At 38.0% G+C, this 19,078-nt stretch overlaps 3 protein-coding genes across 4 annotated transcripts; all 3 read right to left on the reverse strand.

The window, feature by feature from the left end:
* Positions 1–9: 9 nt before the first annotated feature.
* LOC105281477 (venom serine protease 34) lies at positions 10–5,652 on the reverse strand. 2 transcript variants are annotated; one of them, XM_026975605.1, is made up of 7 exons: positions 5,385–5,652; positions 4,999–5,176; positions 4,668–4,873; positions 1,782–1,947; positions 1,334–1,542; positions 991–1,187; positions 10–738 (listed from the first exon to the last, which is right to left on the reverse strand). In XM_026975605.1, the coding sequence occupies exons 1-7, from the start codon at positions 5,536–5,538 to the stop codon at positions 613–615; spliced, it is 1,236 nt and encodes a 411-aa protein (XP_026831406.1). In that variant the 5' UTR covers positions 5,539–5,652; the 3' UTR covers positions 10–612. The 2 variants fall into 2 exon arrangements, with proteins under 2 accessions (XP_026831406.1, XP_026831405.1); XM_026975604.1 differs by lacking the exons at positions 10–738; positions 991–1,187; positions 1,334–1,542; positions 1,782–1,947 and adding exons at positions 3,917–4,119; positions 4,186–4,243; positions 4,371–4,570 and having other exon boundaries at positions 5,385–5,628.
* A 214-nt stretch (positions 5,653–5,866) lies between these two features.
* On the reverse strand, positions 5,867–8,591 carry LOC105281471 (phenoloxidase-activating factor 3). Its single transcript, XM_011342723.3, has 7 exons — positions 7,959–8,591; positions 7,664–7,745; positions 7,276–7,438; positions 6,984–7,189; positions 6,678–6,889; positions 6,413–6,470; positions 5,867–6,229 (listed from the first exon to the last, which is right to left on the reverse strand). The coding sequence occupies exons 1-7, from the start codon at positions 8,232–8,234 to the stop codon at positions 6,108–6,110; spliced, it is 1,119 nt and encodes a 372-aa protein (XP_011341025.1). The 5' UTR covers positions 8,235–8,591; the 3' UTR covers positions 5,867–6,107.
* An 84-nt stretch (positions 8,592–8,675) lies between these two features.
* Positions 8,676–17,334, reverse strand: LOC105281472 (transmembrane protease serine 9). Its single transcript, XM_026969787.1, has 12 exons — positions 16,533–17,334; positions 15,610–15,724; positions 15,161–15,323; positions 14,845–15,053; positions 14,432–14,683; positions 13,952–14,060; positions 12,000–12,174; positions 11,677–11,764; positions 11,406–11,568; positions 10,344–10,558; positions 9,446–9,648; positions 8,676–9,241 (listed from the first exon to the last, which is right to left on the reverse strand). The coding sequence occupies exons 1-12, from the start codon at positions 16,671–16,673 to the stop codon at positions 9,059–9,061; spliced, it is 2,016 nt and encodes a 671-aa protein (XP_026825588.1). The 5' UTR covers positions 16,674–17,334; the 3' UTR covers positions 8,676–9,058.
* Positions 17,335–19,078: the final 1,744 nt, after the last annotated feature.

A 19,078-nucleotide genomic window follows, 5' to 3' on the forward strand; every position in this document is an offset into this window, starting at 1 on the left:
CCTTTCCACTTCGAGTATTAAATAATTTTGTGAGTAGTCAATTAACGCTTATAATTCTTTATCGTTTTTTTGGAACTTGTCTGGTTGATTCAGACAAGAATCATATAATTAACGTACATGAAGTTCAGTGGTGAATCTACATTTATTTTCATTGGTATCAGTATTCGTTACACGCAGCTGTACCGAGAGCTCATCTGTCCAGACAGAACACACCCTGCCTGCTGTGAAACTTTATCCATCTCAGGTAATCTGTGTTCTTCACGTATACACCCGGCGATCCGCGAATGGCGCATCCGATACCCCAAGAGACTATACCTGTTAGAATGATGGAGAGGATAATCTCGTTGGGAGTATACATATATCCTCGAAACTAATCATGACTTAAACTCTGCAATTTACGGACACACGAGACAATCTTTTCTCAATTATCGACGTTAGATGCTGAAAGCGCTATCAAGAAATGTGTGCACTCAAGAATACCCGAAAAATGTTATACTTCAAACTATACTATCGAACCGTATCGTATACTTATGCAATGCGTACTGGAAAAATTATGTAACTGACATACATCAACACGGTATGAGCTATTAAAAATATATTTTAAAAATAATACTAAAGTGATTCTTTCTTTTTTTTAACGAAAGATTTAGTAAGCCATATGTAAAACGTGACATTCTTACCGATCACTTCGTGCTTCCCGTCCCCCCTTTCGTACATGAGAGGTCCGCCACTATCGCCCTGAAATTTCGACATTGTTAATATGCACTCTTATGCAAGATATATTTAACGACTCTCCATCCTGCGGGTATACGAGCTTTTAGTTTCTCGTATGACGTAACTCGACGATAGTGTAACAAAGTTGCGGAAATCAATATCTCGGTAATAAAGCGGCACGTGTACGCGATAAGAGAAAAAGAAGTTGCAACGTAGGATCACGTCGGTCCCGGAGCGCGTTAGATGATTAAATTGATCGTGGACATGGGGTGATACCTGACACGCGTCGGTGTCGTCTTTGTAAGCGCACATCATCGATCTTGAGATATGATCACCGAACGAAGTGTTCTTGCATTCCTGCCAGGGCATCACTCTCAGGGCAGCTTGACGCAGATAACGAGAAGTTTCGTACGTTCTGTCGGAGACCCGTCCCCATCCGGTGATTTTGACTTCCAGCCCCGTGTAATCGGAATCTGTCGATGCAGAACCCGCTTGTATCGCTCAATTTTCCCAAGCCCGATAGATGCACGAAAAGAAATAACTTCAAATGCTCTAATTCTTGCTCCAATTTCAATACACATGAATATCTCGCTGCAAAAGAATCATATGGGAGACAGACCTTTGTGCGGCAGGCATGCAGGTCTCACATTGTCGTTGAATTTGACTGGATGCTGCAGTCGAAGTAGAGTGATATCGTTGATATCATGAAGATAATCGCTTGCGAATTTCTCGTGCAGGATAACTTTGCTGATCGGAACTATGTATCCCTCGTCCTGGTTTTCGAGGTCGTGTATTCCTATGCCCACCGTAAGATTCGCATGGTCCGCCCTGTGCAACTCGTAAGAAGGTGTACGGAAATTAGAATTATTCTTACCACAAAAAGGAAAAGGAAGATTATCTTTATAAATGTTTATACACGGCGAAATTAATATTCATGAAATTATAAATTATAATTGCAGTTTTACGATAGTTTTTTATGATGGATAGATTGCGCGTGAATTTTCGGAGAAGTAGCATCAGGCAAAGACATTGCTTCAACTTTTTCAAGAACAAAAAGAAATGGATACCATCTAACGCAGTGTCCGGCTGTCAATACATATTGGTCGTTAATCAACGTGCCTCCGCAATAAAGCTTTCCATTTTGGAATATCGGCACCACCCAAGGAAAGATGTGCGGGATTGCTACGAATCCGCCGACAATGCGATTCGAGATTCCTCCCGTTAGTCCACACTCTATCGCGAGAAGAAATATGAAAAAGTTAATTAAGAATTACATGCATTTAAATATAAAACTTGACAAATATAAAGCATGACATTTCACATATTTTATATATTTTCGTAGATTGATTAAAAAATTTAGAATTCATTTTCTTAATTACTTTTATCGGATTTTATATCTCTCGTCAATTTTTTATTTTTGCTATCAACTATTTCCGGCTTCGACTAAGTGCAAAGTGCAAACTTCTGCAGCACGCGCGTCCTTTGTACGCTGGTCTCGGGTTTGCTCCCATTGTTGCCCGTGTTAAGAGCAATGAATTGAGTTAACAAGGAATTAATTGAGTTAAAGCTCTCGCTAACGGCAAACTTCAGAACTGAGCGAGTGGTCTAACTTTAACGTAAGTGCCCGTATGCTTTTCGTGCGAATGAGTTTTCGTGCGGCGCGCAGGAATATGCGTATGCCACTTGCGTATTAATTTTGTTTCGATCGTTATTTACCGCATGTCGGATTAATTCGTACGCGTAGCTGATGCCGCAGACGGGGAAGATGTTGTCGGTGCACTTGTGCCACCGCCTGAAACTGAGCGCAACGCAATTATTCAGCAGGATTATTCGTCGGATCACCATCTGCGCTCATGTCCTCGTGACAATCTCGCTTAATTACTCTCACAACGAACATCTAGGATCAAGAGGAAGCCGACCGTAACCAGGACCAGATGAGACTTCATCATTAGTTGCTTTTGAAAGATCCCAGATTTGAAGCACGTGCGATCACGTTTACGACACTGAATGTGACACGGAACAGACTCCGATCTAAATCGATCCGCGTTCGTAACAACGATAGCCAATTTCAATGTCGCACCTCCGCCGAGGGGTATCCGTGTTCCCTTGTCGTATCGCCGCCCGTCTTAACGTGTTTAATATCGCGACAGAAGCGTGCACCTATAAATCGTTATTCTCATTAACAATCGGACAGGAGCAAAGGAAGCGATCGCGATACGTGCTCGGTACTAATTGTACAATCGAGATATTTCATGCAAGTTTTATAATGCTAATGGTTTTTTGTGATTAATAAGGGGCGTACGATAAAGGAGACTTTATGCGTAATTCCTTTCGGAAGAAATTCCACCGTGACAACTTTCGCGATATGCTTTGTATCTATATTAGCGGTTATTTATCGATAACGCATCTCCGTGATCAATCAATGTTGCCCTGAAATATAATGGCAAATTGAATTTTATCTGGATTTCCGTGTCAGATGCCAGCGCACGGCGTTCTGGTTAAAAAATATTCGCAGCACATTTCAAGGATTGCGCTGACATCTCTTGCCTCAAAAGCGTCATATGTTACTTTCAGAACGACGAATAAATGCTGGAGTGCTGCGTGGGCGATAAATTCTCGTAAGTTTCCATATAGTGAATCTACCCACAGTCAAAGTCAGCATGTGAGGAAGAAGTGAAGAAGCGACAACAAGATTGGAGGAGCCACGTGAATGAAAAGAGCAGAATTAAATAACAGAATTTAAATCCACGAAATTGAAGAATGCAACAAGTGTACGATAATTTACGCAAATTGCGGGATAAAACATGTTGCAATTTCAATAGCGTTATCACTGTTCGCACAGACAGCGTAACTTTGATGTGCCCGTCTTTAAAGTTTATCGGTGAGTCAAAGGTCTCTTGCTTCATTCGCGGATATGGACAGGTCTCGAGTCTGCAGATAGCATATCGTGAATGGTTGCCTCGGACATATAATCGAACATGGTTTACGAGTTACGGAGCGACGAGCGACGAGCGGTTGACGAGGTTCTGGGTTTACGAGGTGCAGGTTGATAAACGCTCGCGGTGTTGTGGGAAAGTTGCGAACGTCTGCACATGGATCTTGGAAAATTCGCAAGAACGATCGCTAAGTTAGTTGATGATGTCGGTTTATGATGTCGATGGATAATGTTAATTTTATGCATCGGCGAAATGTATAACATAAGGCTTGTTTATTCCTTTATTCAAGTTCTGCATCAATAAGCTGTGTGCGAGTGTTCGATTATATGATACATTAACTGTATTTAGCGCCAGCAGTACTCGGAGTCGTCTCTCGTTATACTCAATATCCACGGGACCATCTGCGTGACGTCTGTATAAAAATCTGGGTAGTAAATGTTGGCGCATCCTATGCCGTTTGAAGTGATTCCTGCAAAATAGATCTTGTTAATTTTATGTTGTCAATCGCCGAATTTCCATTCACGACACAACTGACCTAGCAGCACGTATTTATGATCCTCGTCCAGTAGCTGAAGAGGGCCGCCGCTGTCACCCTAAATAAATTTTAATAGAAATTTGTATGCAGTTTTGAAAATATATGTATTGCAAACACATAACTTTTTCAATAAATCCAAATCAGTATAAAAATAAATTTATAAATTACAATACAAAAAATATTACCCCACAAGTACCGCGTGGCGATGTTTTATATCCCGCACAGATTAGACTCGAGACGTCAGTGGGACATTCCGATCGATTGTACAGCGTTAATTCCACAATGCGTAAACCGCATTCGTTACTGAATAAAGAGTTATTCTCCGAGAATCCCCAACCAAGTGCGGATACCGATTGTCCCCCGAATCGAGAGGAAACGTCTAATCCTGTGTGTAAGATATTACGAATAATTAAAAATTTTAATCAATAGTAAATCAGTTGCAAATATATTGCATGTAGAAAAATGAAGATTATGATAATTACCAATGTTTGGTAGACAAATTGGTCTGACAAATTCGTTGAAGGTGATGCTCATAATTAATTTAACTAGCATAATGTCGGCAAAATTTGTTTGATTGTCGTAATTCGGATGCGGAAAGATGCTGTCGACGGAGAAAATCGTAGACTTTGTGTCCCACTTGCACGAATTGTGACTGCCGACAGATACTTTTAGATCATCTTTGTTGAAACTATAAGAAAATATAATATATATAATTTTATTATAACTCAGAATATTGATAAAAGTTGTACCTCAAATAATCTTTTCTTTTAATATAATATTTATTTACTATCTCTTGAATATATACATATATACCCATAAACGATGCAATGAGCGGCTGTTACCACGTAACGATCGTTTATGATTGACGCTCCGCATATCGTTTCCGATCTATTGACGCTTATAATTCCAGCCATCCAGGGAAATTCATTTTCAAACACTTCCCGTCCGCCTATTATTCTGGATGACAGTAAAATATTCTTTTTTCCGCATTCTAGAGCATAAGAGTCATGTTTATCCTCATATAGCAATTCAATTCGATCCGAACTTGAGTTTCTTTCACTGATTTTAGTTTTTCGTTTAATAATAATTTATATAGATATTTTTAGAATATCTTCTTCGAATAGAATATTTTTCATCATTATTTTTTCTTCTTTCGTTATATGTATGGTTATGATTTAGATACTCGGGATGAATCTTACCGCAATCTCCGTAATCAAGATGTTCGTGCTTATGAAGATGATGCGTGCGTATGTGATTCGTATGTCTATTTATTCGCTTATATAGCCAGAATAACGTGCTCGCATGTTCAAATGTCAGACAAAACACTACAATGATCACTACGAAATACTGCATATGTAACGTTAATGTAGAACTTGTTGCTTTTACGTTAAGATGTGTCACACTGAACTGGCGTTACGTTTAAGCGCGTTACATTTACTGTGCGTGCTTTAGATGACTTAGCATGACTAGTAACTTGACGTGTGCGGGAATACTATGAAATCCGGACGTGGTTTAAACCGGTAATAATTTTTAGATAAGATATAGTACAGTAAGAAACTACTGTTTCCTATAAAATATAAGGAATCGTTTAAACATGAGATTGACACAATATTTAAAAAGTACCAACTTATTTTAATAATTTGTATTGACATACTTGAACGACTGGATGCAGCTATATTTTGTGATGCAACAAAAATAATTTTATTTTAAATATTATGCACGACACTCTCACAATATTAATATAAAGCATATCTTTTCGTACATTTCAATTTTAAGCAAATAATATATCGTTTGGTACACTTTGGCATTCAACATTGTTTTACGTTGCTCTTAGCTTATTTTATAAATGAATATATAATAATAAAATAATAATAATAAAATATTAATAATGATAAATAGCGGTATTAGAAATTTGATTGTTATCATTTTGTGCAGTAACATCCATCCTTTGTGTGCTGCAATATCCAATCGAGACGCGGGCCCACTCTTGTAAAGACGGTTGACCTGGGAACATTGTCGCATTTGTTCACACCCGGAATGATACCTGTAATACATACAATCCAGTTTACACATTTCATCAATATATTATTTTATCAATGTATTTCTTCGATTTGAATTTTTACATTATCATTAAATAGCTGTCTCTTATTGATATAAAATTGATGTAACAGCCTTATAATTTCATATCTCGAATTCTACCTTTCGTTTAATAAATAATCACGCTTACCAACGAGGTCGTAAATTCCAGCATACGATCGATATTGCAACGAAGATCCAACGTCATTCTGCAAGTATCATCAACGTCTAATTATTATGGTGTACAGTTCAAACATCTGCTTCAAAAATTCTGTTTTTATAATCTATATTACAGTAAATTTCATTCAATAAAACATTCTTGGAAATTTAAGTGTCACTACATTATCACTACATTATCCGCATTTATCAAGATCGAAACGAGCAGTTTTAATACATGGAACGTAAGTGTCTCTTACCTCGCACACGAGAGAATTTGTGCCTACTATCCCTATGCATCCGTAATCATCGTTGAAATTCATCGGATCTATTCCCGACTTGACGCATTCATTATACCCCAGAATAGGAAGTCCCAATTTTCGTGGCTTGCACGTGCGAGTGTCAGCTTTATCTTCGGGCTTGCTCGCGGTCCAACCCACCAACGTTCCGACCTGGCCGAGATAAGTCGATCCTGAAATCCGGAAGTGAGGATTGAACGTGCGGTCTCGCGATCTATCCCGATATCTTTTAGATCAACAAGTGGTGTTTTTTTAAACTAAATTAACCTGGATTAGGCAGACATATTGGCGATATCCGCTTCTCGAATTTGGTCGGTCGGCTCAGACGAATCAGAGCTAGATCGTGAGTGCCCGCTTCCGGATTGAACTCCGGATGTAGTATCACGGACTCCACGCTGAAGTTCGCCGACGAAATGTCCAACGTGCATCGATCATATTCTCCCAATGATACCTTAATATCGGGTGCCGTTGTTCTGTTTAAAAAAATGTTAATTGCACAAGTTTTAAAAATTATCTGCTTCGTAATATTATTTGATTAAAGGTTTTAATATGTACGAACCCAATGAGCTGGCTAGCCGCTGTCATGACATAACGATCGTTTATCAGCACTCCGCTTATCAGCTTGGATTTTACATGAATGTTTGCGAGCCAGGGAAATTCGTGTGATTCCGTGTTTTCGCCACCCAATAATCGCGCTGCTTTACGGTTCGGTCGACCGCACACTAGATAAATAAAAATATTAATATGACATAAATTAATTAAAATATTAATATGACATAATACGATGATTTATTAAATTATACCTAATAATAAAATAGTAAAAAATTAAATATTGAATAATGTTTAATTATACAATTTCTTTAGTATTTTACTCTTCGTGGCTTAAATATGTTATATACAATATGCAAAAATTTTAAATCGTTTAAATAATTATCAAAATTACTTACAGCAGGCACCGCAAGTACGGAACCGTCCGAAGAGCAGATCTAGGACTCCCCGTTCTTGTCTCAGTTCAATCTGATCATCGATCTAGCCAAGAAATACATTTATAAGTTCTCACAGAAAAATATAATTCTAATAATTCACATCCTCAATCTTTCTTCAATATTCGCTGGAAAGATAAAAAATCAATAATGACGAACACATGTACGAAATATACGCAACCCAGATAGAAATACAGACGAACGAATGAATCAATGTAACAATGACTCATGATTGAGAAACAGATTAGTGAAGACTTACGGAAGAACTGATGACATGTCCTTCGCAATGAATCGCACTGAGATTCACCACGAAGAGGCAAAGGAGATACTTGGCATAGTCCTGCAACTTCATGACTTTTCTCTCGGCAGTCAAGGCGATACTGGTCTCTCTGAAACGAAACTGGTTTGCGCCATGTAGCGGGACTCTCTCTATATCGTCACCCGCATCCCAAGCAAGAAAAGCATAAACAGAACATCCCACACATTTCCACACGTTTGCTTCCAAGTTTGTATGGGTTCCACTCGAAATGGTCATTTCGCTTTTTACGATTCTCTTTGGTCCGAGGCCGGTTGGTCAGTAACCTGTTTGTTAGTCCCGTTACGCGATCTTCCTGATACTGAGATCACTACGTCAATCAATAGTTAACGAAATTCGCCTCGATACCTTCGACATTTGACGAGAATTAAGAATGCATGGATCTAGCAAGTATAACTTTTGTAAAGTTATTAATTAATTAATGTTAATTATATAATTAACGTAAGGACGTGCATATAAAATAAATCATCGACTGATTCGTATGACTGCGTATTGGAATATTGTTTTTAAAATAATTCCTGTCGTTTTTATTTCTTTTTTATTCCGAATAAATGTAATGAAATAATTACGATATAATAATTAAAATACAAAATACGCAGTCATAAGATTCATTTCGATATTACACTTTAGCGCTGTGTGTGAGAATAAAATCATCCAACAGTGATTTATGCAAATGTTTATTAAACATTTCCGTATGATGTATCGTAACAAGAAACATTTTTAATAAAAAGATATGACACTGGTAGCCTACATATAGAATCGCAATCTCACTAGAGTTAATTTCCTTGGCAGCAAAATTGAGTATTTCAGCCTTTGGCTAGATTGAGCAACGGCGAAATATTGCACGGTATAATATCCGAATGCTTGTATCGCGACAATCGCAGACAATCATCGCTGCGGTGATATCTCCTTGCGCCATTATCACGTGTAGAAAAAATTAGGAAACGTGTATATGTACAATAGTACGTAAAAAGTAAAATAATAGTACGTAAAAAGTAAACTCGTTCCTCGTTGTGTCTTTAGCCAATGCCGAATAATCGCGTTCAGTTATGCTCGCAAAAACAGCCGTCCATCGAATTCTTCAGGATCCAATCCATATACCGTGTAACTCTCGTGTATACGCCGGGATATCCACGTCGAGCGCATCCGTTGCCCCACGATACCACGCCGATGAGCTCGTATTTTTTATCTTCGCGTGCTGTTATCAGGGGTCCGCCGCTATCTCCCTGTAATGCAAAAGATTTGTATTCCTTGCATAATGCTTAGCCTCGATGTTCCTCGTAACGGCGTAACGGATCTTCAACGCATTTGCACCGCGCGTATTTTTACTGCGCACCGTATTAAAATATTGCAAGATACACTTTGCTACATACGTTGCAATCACTTCTTAAATTTTATTTTCATTTTATTCTTGTTACAATAAGAGTTACCTGACACGAATCTTTCTGCCCTTCCAGGTAACCCGCGCACAGCATATTGTCCGAGATCATGCGGGGACTGTAGCTGGTGTTGCGACAGGCCTGAAGACTCATGACTGGAACTTCGACTTCCTGCAGGAGGCAAGACGGCTTGCCATCTTCTTGCAACGTGCCCCAACCTGACGCGATTGCATTTGCCCCGACGTAGTCATTATCTGGAAGGTAAAATACTGTATTATAAGCTGAGAGATAAATAATCAGACATGCGAGGTATTTTAGATGTAATAATATTATAGTAATAAAATCTTATAGGTTTTTTAAAATAAAATATAAGTTGCTTAATCAAAACTGCTTATAAAAAATCAAATCCCTGAATATGAAACTAGGTCACATGTATTATCAATCGGCGAACAATGCTCGCATGTATACTGTATCGTGTTGCGAGTTAAGCGAATTCAGAAAGAATTATCGCATACATTCGAAATGCAAATTCAAGTCCTCGATTCCAACGAGAAATCTTCTTTACTACGCAGTTATGCACCGGTGCATTATACTCGAGAGTAGGTACCCGTATACTAACTAATTTATGGCTCGACGTCATCATCGCATAATAAACAATGTCGGATCGCGCAACATTGGTCGATGCTACGTTACGTTACGTGAACATATCGGTGATTAAAATTAATTGTGGATCAATTACAGCATGAAATCATGGATGCTAAAAATGAAATTTAAATATCGACCAGATATTATCAGATATTACAATTATATTATTATATTACATTTTCAGTCTCTTGGCGTGTTTAATGAGACTCAAAATGTGTAAAACCGTAAATTTGTTAGAAAATTAGTAAGAAAATTACAAATCGTTTGTTGCACTCTCATAAACAGAGGAAGGCATCGCACTCACCCAACGTTGATGGCAAGCATATCGGCCGTATTGTGTCGCTGAGAGGTACTCTTTCATTTAGGCGCAGTAATGCGATGTCATTGTCGAAATTCAGAAAGCTGAAGTCACCAGTCATCACGCGCACCACGTACCGGGTCTCCGCTGACTTCTCCGTGCATCGGTCGTGCTCCCCGAAAGTGACTTTGATCATGAACCACATGAATCTGAAAAAAAAACTAGAAGAACCGATCACGTTCGCCTGACAAGTGAGATCGCGAGGGGATAACTGGGTGAAGAATCCAATTCAAATTAAACGTCCGAAGAAAGATCTGTCCAATTTGCGATAATCCGATGATGTGTCTTTTTTACGCCAGTATAAAATTTCGACCGACTTTGTCGCAAATTTCTCGAAGAATTTTCTATATTAGTGTACTGATAATTAGTTCTGGTATGATGATGATGCGGATGGGCAACTTTCTAAAGTAGCAGATTCTTCGTGCGACTATTTGACTAAAAATTGTAATCGTCAATAGTGGAATAATTTAGTATTCCGCTTCGGAGGGGTTAACGGCACCAAACGTTTTCCTTGTAGCACGACGCTAATCGAGGATGCAAATATGAAGTTTGACCTGTTTGCGCATCCAGTAAAATGATACCAACACGGCGATCAGCAGCGATTTTATGCTTATACAGTTATAATTCATGGAAATGGTTATGATGTTTACGCACACACGCTTCTAATAATTTTATTTACGTGAGAAACATATACGAATCATCCCTCTCTTGTAGAGATTTAAGTAATACCATACTTGATTGTTAATACATTAAGCTTTGATTTCTATTAAAATATTTAGCCTTTTATTGTTTAAAGCAGTAATAAAATTACGTGATCATACAATTACGCTCATTCAACTTTTTATAGAATAAAAGTTATCTGCAAAAACGGGAAATTAGAGCATAGTATTAAACGGAAATTTTTACGACGAAAGTTACACTGCGCACTTCATTAGATTTAAGATTATAGATTTGGATAATAATAATTTCACTTCCACTAAACGTGTGAATCACATAAGCCACACTTACCCCTTCACGCAGTGTGCAGCTGTGAGTACATAGCGATCATTTATAAGCGTACCACCGCAATAAAACTTGTTCAAGTACGATAATCTGGCCATCCACGGGAACTCATTCATATTCGTCGTCTGACCTCCAACTATGCGACTTTCCTCGTTTCGTAGTCCGCAACCTACATTGCATCGCAAGAATCGCAAGTTACATTTCTCCTATAACGTTCTCTCATAGTATTATCAACAATAAAAATAAATTCAATAGCGAATACATTAAAATTACTCACTGCAGTAGCAAGGTGCGGGTGGGTCTTCGGAGTGAGGCGGTTTATTGCCGAAAAGCCCGAAGAAATTTTTTTCGCCAAATATCCCGGCCTAAGATCAAAATGATTGATATACTTTAATAATTAAAAAAAAAACAATTTATAATTTCACATTTTTTTCACAAAAATTTTTGAAATTTCTACGAGAGATTCTAATAAAATTTCTTTTTTGTGATATATTACACAAGAAAATCTCTCAACAACAATGTTTTTCCAACGATGTTTTCTGAGAAGGACATTGCAACACGGTGCATGTCGCATGCAATTTACACGAGGATAATTCTTACCTGACATTTTCCTGTTGTCGTAAAGAGAACAAACAGCAAACCCAGGCACCACGAAGGCTTCATGTTTCGCGCCTCGGCTGGACTTCCCGCACCGGTAATCGTAACACCTCTAATTTGGAGGATACAGAACCAAGTCGTGGACGAAAGAGTCGCCACCGCCAGGGCACCACCGTGTCAGGAACGAGTCACGGACATGTCCCTGACTGCGAGCGACTATCGCCGGCGTCCTACGCCGACTGCGGAGGACTCAGGTCGAAGAGGTAATTGCTATTCCGGAAGGGAAGGAGGGCGCAGCCGACCAGCCGGTACCTGACCAGTTCACGTTCACGTTCAGGGTCGAAGATGACTGTTATTGACCGTCACCAGGGCCACGGCGGTATCGGGTAAATTATCATGCTCGAAAAGTCTTTGGGCATTAATATCGATTGATATTAATAATTTTGAAAGTAATATTTGTACTCTTTATAATAATTATATCAGTGTCCGATTAATATATCATTAATATATCAGAGCGGTTTCAATATTTCTTGTCTCTTTTCAATTTTCGGGTCACACTGTTTTGTTGCACAACAATAAATATTAAAATACTTTTTTATTAAATTATTACATAATTAATATTAAGGCTAATAAGAGAGAAGAATAAAGATTTATCTTATTATGTGCATATACGCATTTGGTACGTCGTTCGATACCGTTCGACAGGCATTTCAGACGCAGTTCAACAATGTCTCGTCGACCAAAGTTCGATTTCGAGGAGCACGAGGAGATCGTTAAATTCCGGTATTTCCACTTTTAACCGAAATTTATAACGAGGTTTATTCACTATTTAAGTCGATTGCTATCGAGGCAGTGTTTGTCTCTTTTTGCCTCTTAGAACTAGTTTCGGTCAAAAAATCAGGTTCTGCAACTAGTTGCACTGTGTTGGTAATCGATTTATGTCTCTACAAGGAATAAAAGAATCCGATTAAAAATAGCGACTTAAAATTTCTCTGTGTTTACTAATATAAATATAATATGCGTTCGTGTTATTTTACACATATTTGTACGTACGATGCTGATATCAATAATCACAATTAATCACTAATCAAATGAAATGAATCACAATTAATTAATAAAAATTGCTATCTTTATAAGTATAATATCGATAAGCGATATCTTGCCCCCTATTAAACAGTGTAGATAATTTTAATCACTAACACAATTTGTATTGAATGTAATCGTGATATTCTTGCATAATCGTAAATATTAAACATGCTCTCTGAATTGTTATTTAAAATTTACATGCTTATCTAAATGTTTTAATTTCCTCAGAGATATTTGTATATCGTTAAAAATTGTAGTACGTATATAATATTATTACGTATTTTGAAATATTATATAGTATATTACATACATTGATATCAGTAATGAATTTTGACACATAAATTACATTATAAATTAAGTTACAATTATAAATTACTTTCCATTATATGTACAAAGTAATCGTGCGGAGATGCTTTTGTATATGGAGCACACATTTGCATGCGTCAACTTTAGCCCGGTTTGACAGTGAACCGTTATCGTTCGCTGATTATTCCGGAAACGTTTGACCGCTATTCGTACGGTTCGAGGCATGCGATAGAAACGTGCGAAGCGAACTAAGCGCAGTCGCGTGCTCTGAATCATACTCGGATTACAGAAGATGTTCTACGATTAAATGCTGTATCTATCGTACCGATTACATACCTAAATAACAATTAATCGATAATAATAAATGGCCTGTACGAGGAACTATATTTAATAATTTGCTTCTGTGAAGAAAATTGAGCCAAATTCCCAAATAAGTCGTTCACGAAGGAGAATCGTGTGAAACATGATTGTGCTCGCTCACATCAGCCAAGCAGAATCGCATCGCGTGCACTAGGAAATTTTATACACGAGCTGGCAGTGAAAGCGGTGATTCTCAAACGCACAAACAGCCTTCTTTCATGTTCGTGTGGATCCAGTTGAGGTATCGAGAGACCCTCGTGTAAACTCCGGGATAACCGGGTCTACCGCATCCCACGCCCCAGGAAACTATACCTGAATAAACGATGTGGAATTAGATCTGGCATGAAATATATTTTACTTGCGACACATTTTTCTTGAATATTTTCTTGGATAACTTTGAGAAATAAAATTGAGAAATAAATCTGAAGAATATTTCACTTCTCCAGATCTTAACTTAAAAAGATTCGAAAAATGTTCAAAATTAGAGTGCAAAAATTGTTTAATTGTTTAAAATTTTCGCGCTATTATATTTTGAAATAGGAAACCAAAGTTTGCTAATAATTACAGATGAAAATTATGTTTGATATAGTTATGGGAATTCAAATTAATTTAATAAAATTAAAATTTAATAAATTAAAATTAATTTCGTTTTCTAACGAGATATAAGTAACCAATTGTTTTACCTGCAATTTCAAGTTTGTCGGCTTCCTGGGTAAGAAGGGGACCGCCACTGTCACCCTGACAAGAGTCCTGGTTTCCTCGTCCAGCACAGATCATATTTTCGGTGATTCGATTCGCACGGTATTTCATTTTTCGGCATTGTGTCAAGCTGTATATAGGCACTTGCACTTCATGCACTTCTCCGGGTATCATGCCTCCCTCCTTCGTTCGACCCCATCCTACCACTGTTCCTTCCTTCCCGGCAGGATCGGTACCTACGTTAACATACCGTCAATACAACGTTTAATATTATAATTTAATATTATTATATTTTATATTTTAATATTATAATTAAATTAAGAAAGATATGCCATCGCGATTATCTGAGGTGTGCATATTATTATATTATTTAATATTATATATATACACATATTACCTGGCTGAGGTAGACAGATCGGGCGAACCTTCTTGGAGAATTTCACGGACTTGCGCAATTTCAATAGGGCCACGTCATGATTGTATGAGTTTATATCAAAGTTTCTGTGGCGTATCACGACACTCACTGCCCTCATGATCGGGACTCCGTCAGTGTTCACGTATTGATCGTGATCACCGAGTATCACGCGAATCTTCGATCGCTTCAACCTGCAATGCCAGAATCGATTCAGCGACCAAGTTCAAGTATGCAAGAGGAAATGAAAGTATGTGTTCATGAAACTTTGTGTTCATGATCGCGTTGAAAAAAGATGTACCTCCGTACACAGTGAGCGGCAGTAATCACGTAATCGTTGTTGAGAAGGCTAGCGCCGCAATGAAGACGGCCGTCATAAACCAATCTCGCAATCCAAGGATATTTGTGTGGTACCGTGGGACGTCCACCGACAATCCGATTTTCCTGACTAGATAAACCGCACTCTGGAATCATTAGAACATATTGTTTATGAGCCTTTGTTAAACAAATTTGCTTAAAGGGACAAGCAAGGAAAATCTTTTATTCAAGCAAGCCGGCCAATCGTTAGTTTGCCAGTGATAAAGTTTTGCCAGTGACAAAGTCGATTCGAAAAGAAAGACAGCAAGGAAGCAGCGGGTTGACAATTTAACTTCGACAATTTAATCGCAGATTGACTTAAAAGTTTTATAAATAAATTGGAGAGCGGTACGATTTGATTTATATATATTATATTATGAGAAGAATGTTTACCGCATGTGCAGTTCCTCAATCTCTCGTCTGTATCGGCACCACTGGTAAAGTCGATGCCAAAAATGTCATCGAACAGAAATCTCCCGGTACGCGGAGGACTACTCGAGGAGCTTTCCTGAAAGAAGCATGCAACTCTGATTGCAGCCGCACTCACTTTCTACCGCAAACACGATGAGAGAAAGTAACCATGATCAGTATTATGGGTCAAGGCCTAAGTCGTTAAATTGTTCTTGGCATTGGCTAACTAAATATTTCATGCTCATAAGCGTTGCGTGCGCGTAATATTTACACAGGTCCTTTTACGTTGTGCATGAATGATTGCATACGTTACTTAGAAAATGAAAGAACTCCTCAAGTTATCTTATGTCTCGTTGTGTACATTAAATAACAATTATTATTGAGTAATTATTGAATTAATGTAATATGAATATAATAAAGAACAGAACAGAAACTTATTAAATAACAAGATTAAGCATATAATATTGTGTAATATAAAATATATAAAATACTTTATAAATATTTAACACTGTATTCTTTTTGAGATATAATAGATTAACGTATTATATTAACGTACACATAGTTAAAACATCACGAGAAAATATTTTACGTTAACAATCAAACGAGACCCGCAATTACATAATTTTCTTCAGCATGCACCTAAGTTTTATTATTTTTAAATTTTAGTATTGTTTACTAAGTATTGTTTATTTAGTATTTACTAAGTGAGTTTTAACATTATTGTTACTCAATCAAAATCCTCAAACAGGAACACATTTCATGAAGATTTACTGACAAACAAAATCATTTCAAATATCGAACATAAGCTTTGTTAAAACCTGAGCAAAGTTCTCTCGCTACACAAATCAAATTTGTCGCGTCACCAGTCGAATTTGTCAATTTACCAATTCTCCATCAGTACTCACAGTAGAGTTCACCGACGTTATCGTGATGCCCCGACGTGGTCCATGGGCTTCGGTTGGTACCGGTACCTGAATAATCGCGATCACGATCAGGATCAGGAGTTCAGGGCGAGACACAGCAGGTCGAGGCATCTTCCCATTCATCGTACACGTCACACTAGGATTCTTCGACTAGCGAGGATCACGAATCTTCTTCCCTTAGTCGGGCACCGCGACGAACATCACGACGGGAACTCACATGGCGCTCGCGTTTTCGGGCGTTCGCCGATCTCCTCGCTCGCCGGTGAGTTTCACTGATGGGCTGCCGGATGATGATGATGATTCGCTGAAGATCACCGTCGCCTGCTGCGCGCGCTTTCACCTTGACTCCACAAAGAAGTTGAACTGATCGACCGAGAGCCGGTCTAGTCTTTATGCTTACGAAGAAAGTTCTTCTTTCACTGTCGCGCTGTCACCGTCGCCGCAACGATTCCATCCGGTGGACACCGCGGTGGATTCTCCCGATTCTGCGGGATCCAGGGGCCGTGTGCCTCCGCATTCGCACGCAGAAATAATGCGAAACACGTACGTCGGCGAGAGCTTTCGCCGTGAGCGACATTGTTCTATTGCTGTTTCTCCATTCGATGAGATGCAACATAGTTTCTGCATTCGTGAAATACGTCGGCTTAGCATTGAAGCGTGTGCATAATTGAGCTTTCATTACGTAAGCGCAGACAGCTGACCGAACACGCGATCACTTTTGTAGCTACGGCGCGCAGCGAAGTTTCCTAATGCTGCCATTTATTTAATTTCGAGCAGAAGCAGACATGCTGCTGAAAATAGAATAGTACCTTAGAAATAAACAGTCACAAATGCTTCAGCATTTTAGTTGAATAATTCACAATATACTTACCTTCCGTATTACGTTTGCTGCGGAGTCTTTGTTGGCGTTTCGCGTAAAACCTCGATATTCCTCCGCTTCGCAAGTCGAATACGTCATCGTCTTTGTCGGAGATGCTGAAGGATGGATCACCGCCACTCGATAAAACCGACGCGTCTGTTAAATGGATAGATGTACATGAATTATTCCGCGCGATAGCTTTTCTTAAGAAAGATTACGAACTAAACTGAAAGGAACCATTGATGGACTCTGCCGAGTCTTAGCACTAGACCTCCGGACGGCCCTGTCCCACCACGATGTATTTCACGTACTACTTTTACTCTTGCGATTCATTTGCTTCCCCTACTCGAATTCAAGACACGTTCTCATGATACACTTAGAAAAATTCTCTTTCGACGACTGAAACGACGCCGAACGGAAGGAAATCCTCTTCGAATAACAGAAACTTATCGGAAACTTATAGAGGCACCGCATTAATATAACGAACGCAATTTATAGAATTTACATAGAGAATTAACTTATAGAATATTAAAATATTATAAAATTTATGGAATAGAGAGGGAAAGAGAAAGTCATCTCGTTTTGTGTCGATAAACGAGGAGTAATTTCTTGTTTTAAACAGAGATAAGCTATTCTTGAATAAATTGTGCATCAAAATCAAATTATTCTTGTATATAAAAGAATCGTCACTCGTGATAAATAGCACGCAAAGAATCATAATTTTTTGAACAAATAAATAGGTGTTGTTGGCTACATCACGTGATGAAATATGGTGTACGTGAAGCTGCTATAAAATCAATGCTGCTAAACGTTATGTTCCTGTTTGAGTTATTCCGAATTTTGCAATAATTTGATATTCAAATTATTTGGGTTATTTTGAAATGTGATTAAGAGAGAGGCTGTACAGATAAATGTGTTCCTCTCTTCTTACTTATCCGCGCTTTAATTTGGGAGGAATCACGCAGCACTATTAACGGTCCGGGCTTTCACTAACCCACATTCGCTGTTGAAAGCAAAACGTCTCGGACCGCTGACCTAGTTTGGCTTGTTGCTCGTTTGCATGAGTATTTGGAAATCTGATATTTTTCATCCAATATCCTTCTGCAAAAATTTATCCTCCGTGCAATATTTTTATGCCTCTTATTGAATGAGAGGTAGATCGCTACTGTACATACATAAGAGATGTTTCTTTGATCATGTATTTACATAGCAACATATATTTTCCTTTCTTTAACTTACCTTTTTATATTATTAGTTATTTATTATATTATTATTTGCTACTACATATAAGTAATTTTGTTTTAAATACTTGCATATTTTTTTGAATTAAAAAATTTAAAATATTTACGCAAAAATTAATTAAACATACCGTGTTCGATGTGACACATCGATTTCAGAGATTATACATGTGTGAGCAGTTTCTTTACTTTTATTTTCATGAATATGATAAAATATCAAAAATAAAGAAAGATGAAATTGTCTGCCGTGAATGGTTTCTCCCTCAGCAGTAGTGATGGTGTTTTGCATAATAATAACTTTTATTTTTCCATTTTCGTGTATCACAATTCTTTACATATTATATATGTGTGTGCATGCGCACATTTTATTTTATTTTTACAATATATATAATATAGCAATTTGCGTGCTTATCGAAAGCCATAATGTTTTC

Source organism: Ooceraea biroi, chromosome 1 (genome assembly GCF_003672135.1).
Source record: "Ooceraea biroi isolate clonal line C1 chromosome 1, Obir_v5.4, whole genome shotgun sequence".
NCBI classification, from domain to species: domain Eukaryota; kingdom Metazoa; phylum Arthropoda; class Insecta; order Hymenoptera; family Formicidae; genus Ooceraea; species Ooceraea biroi.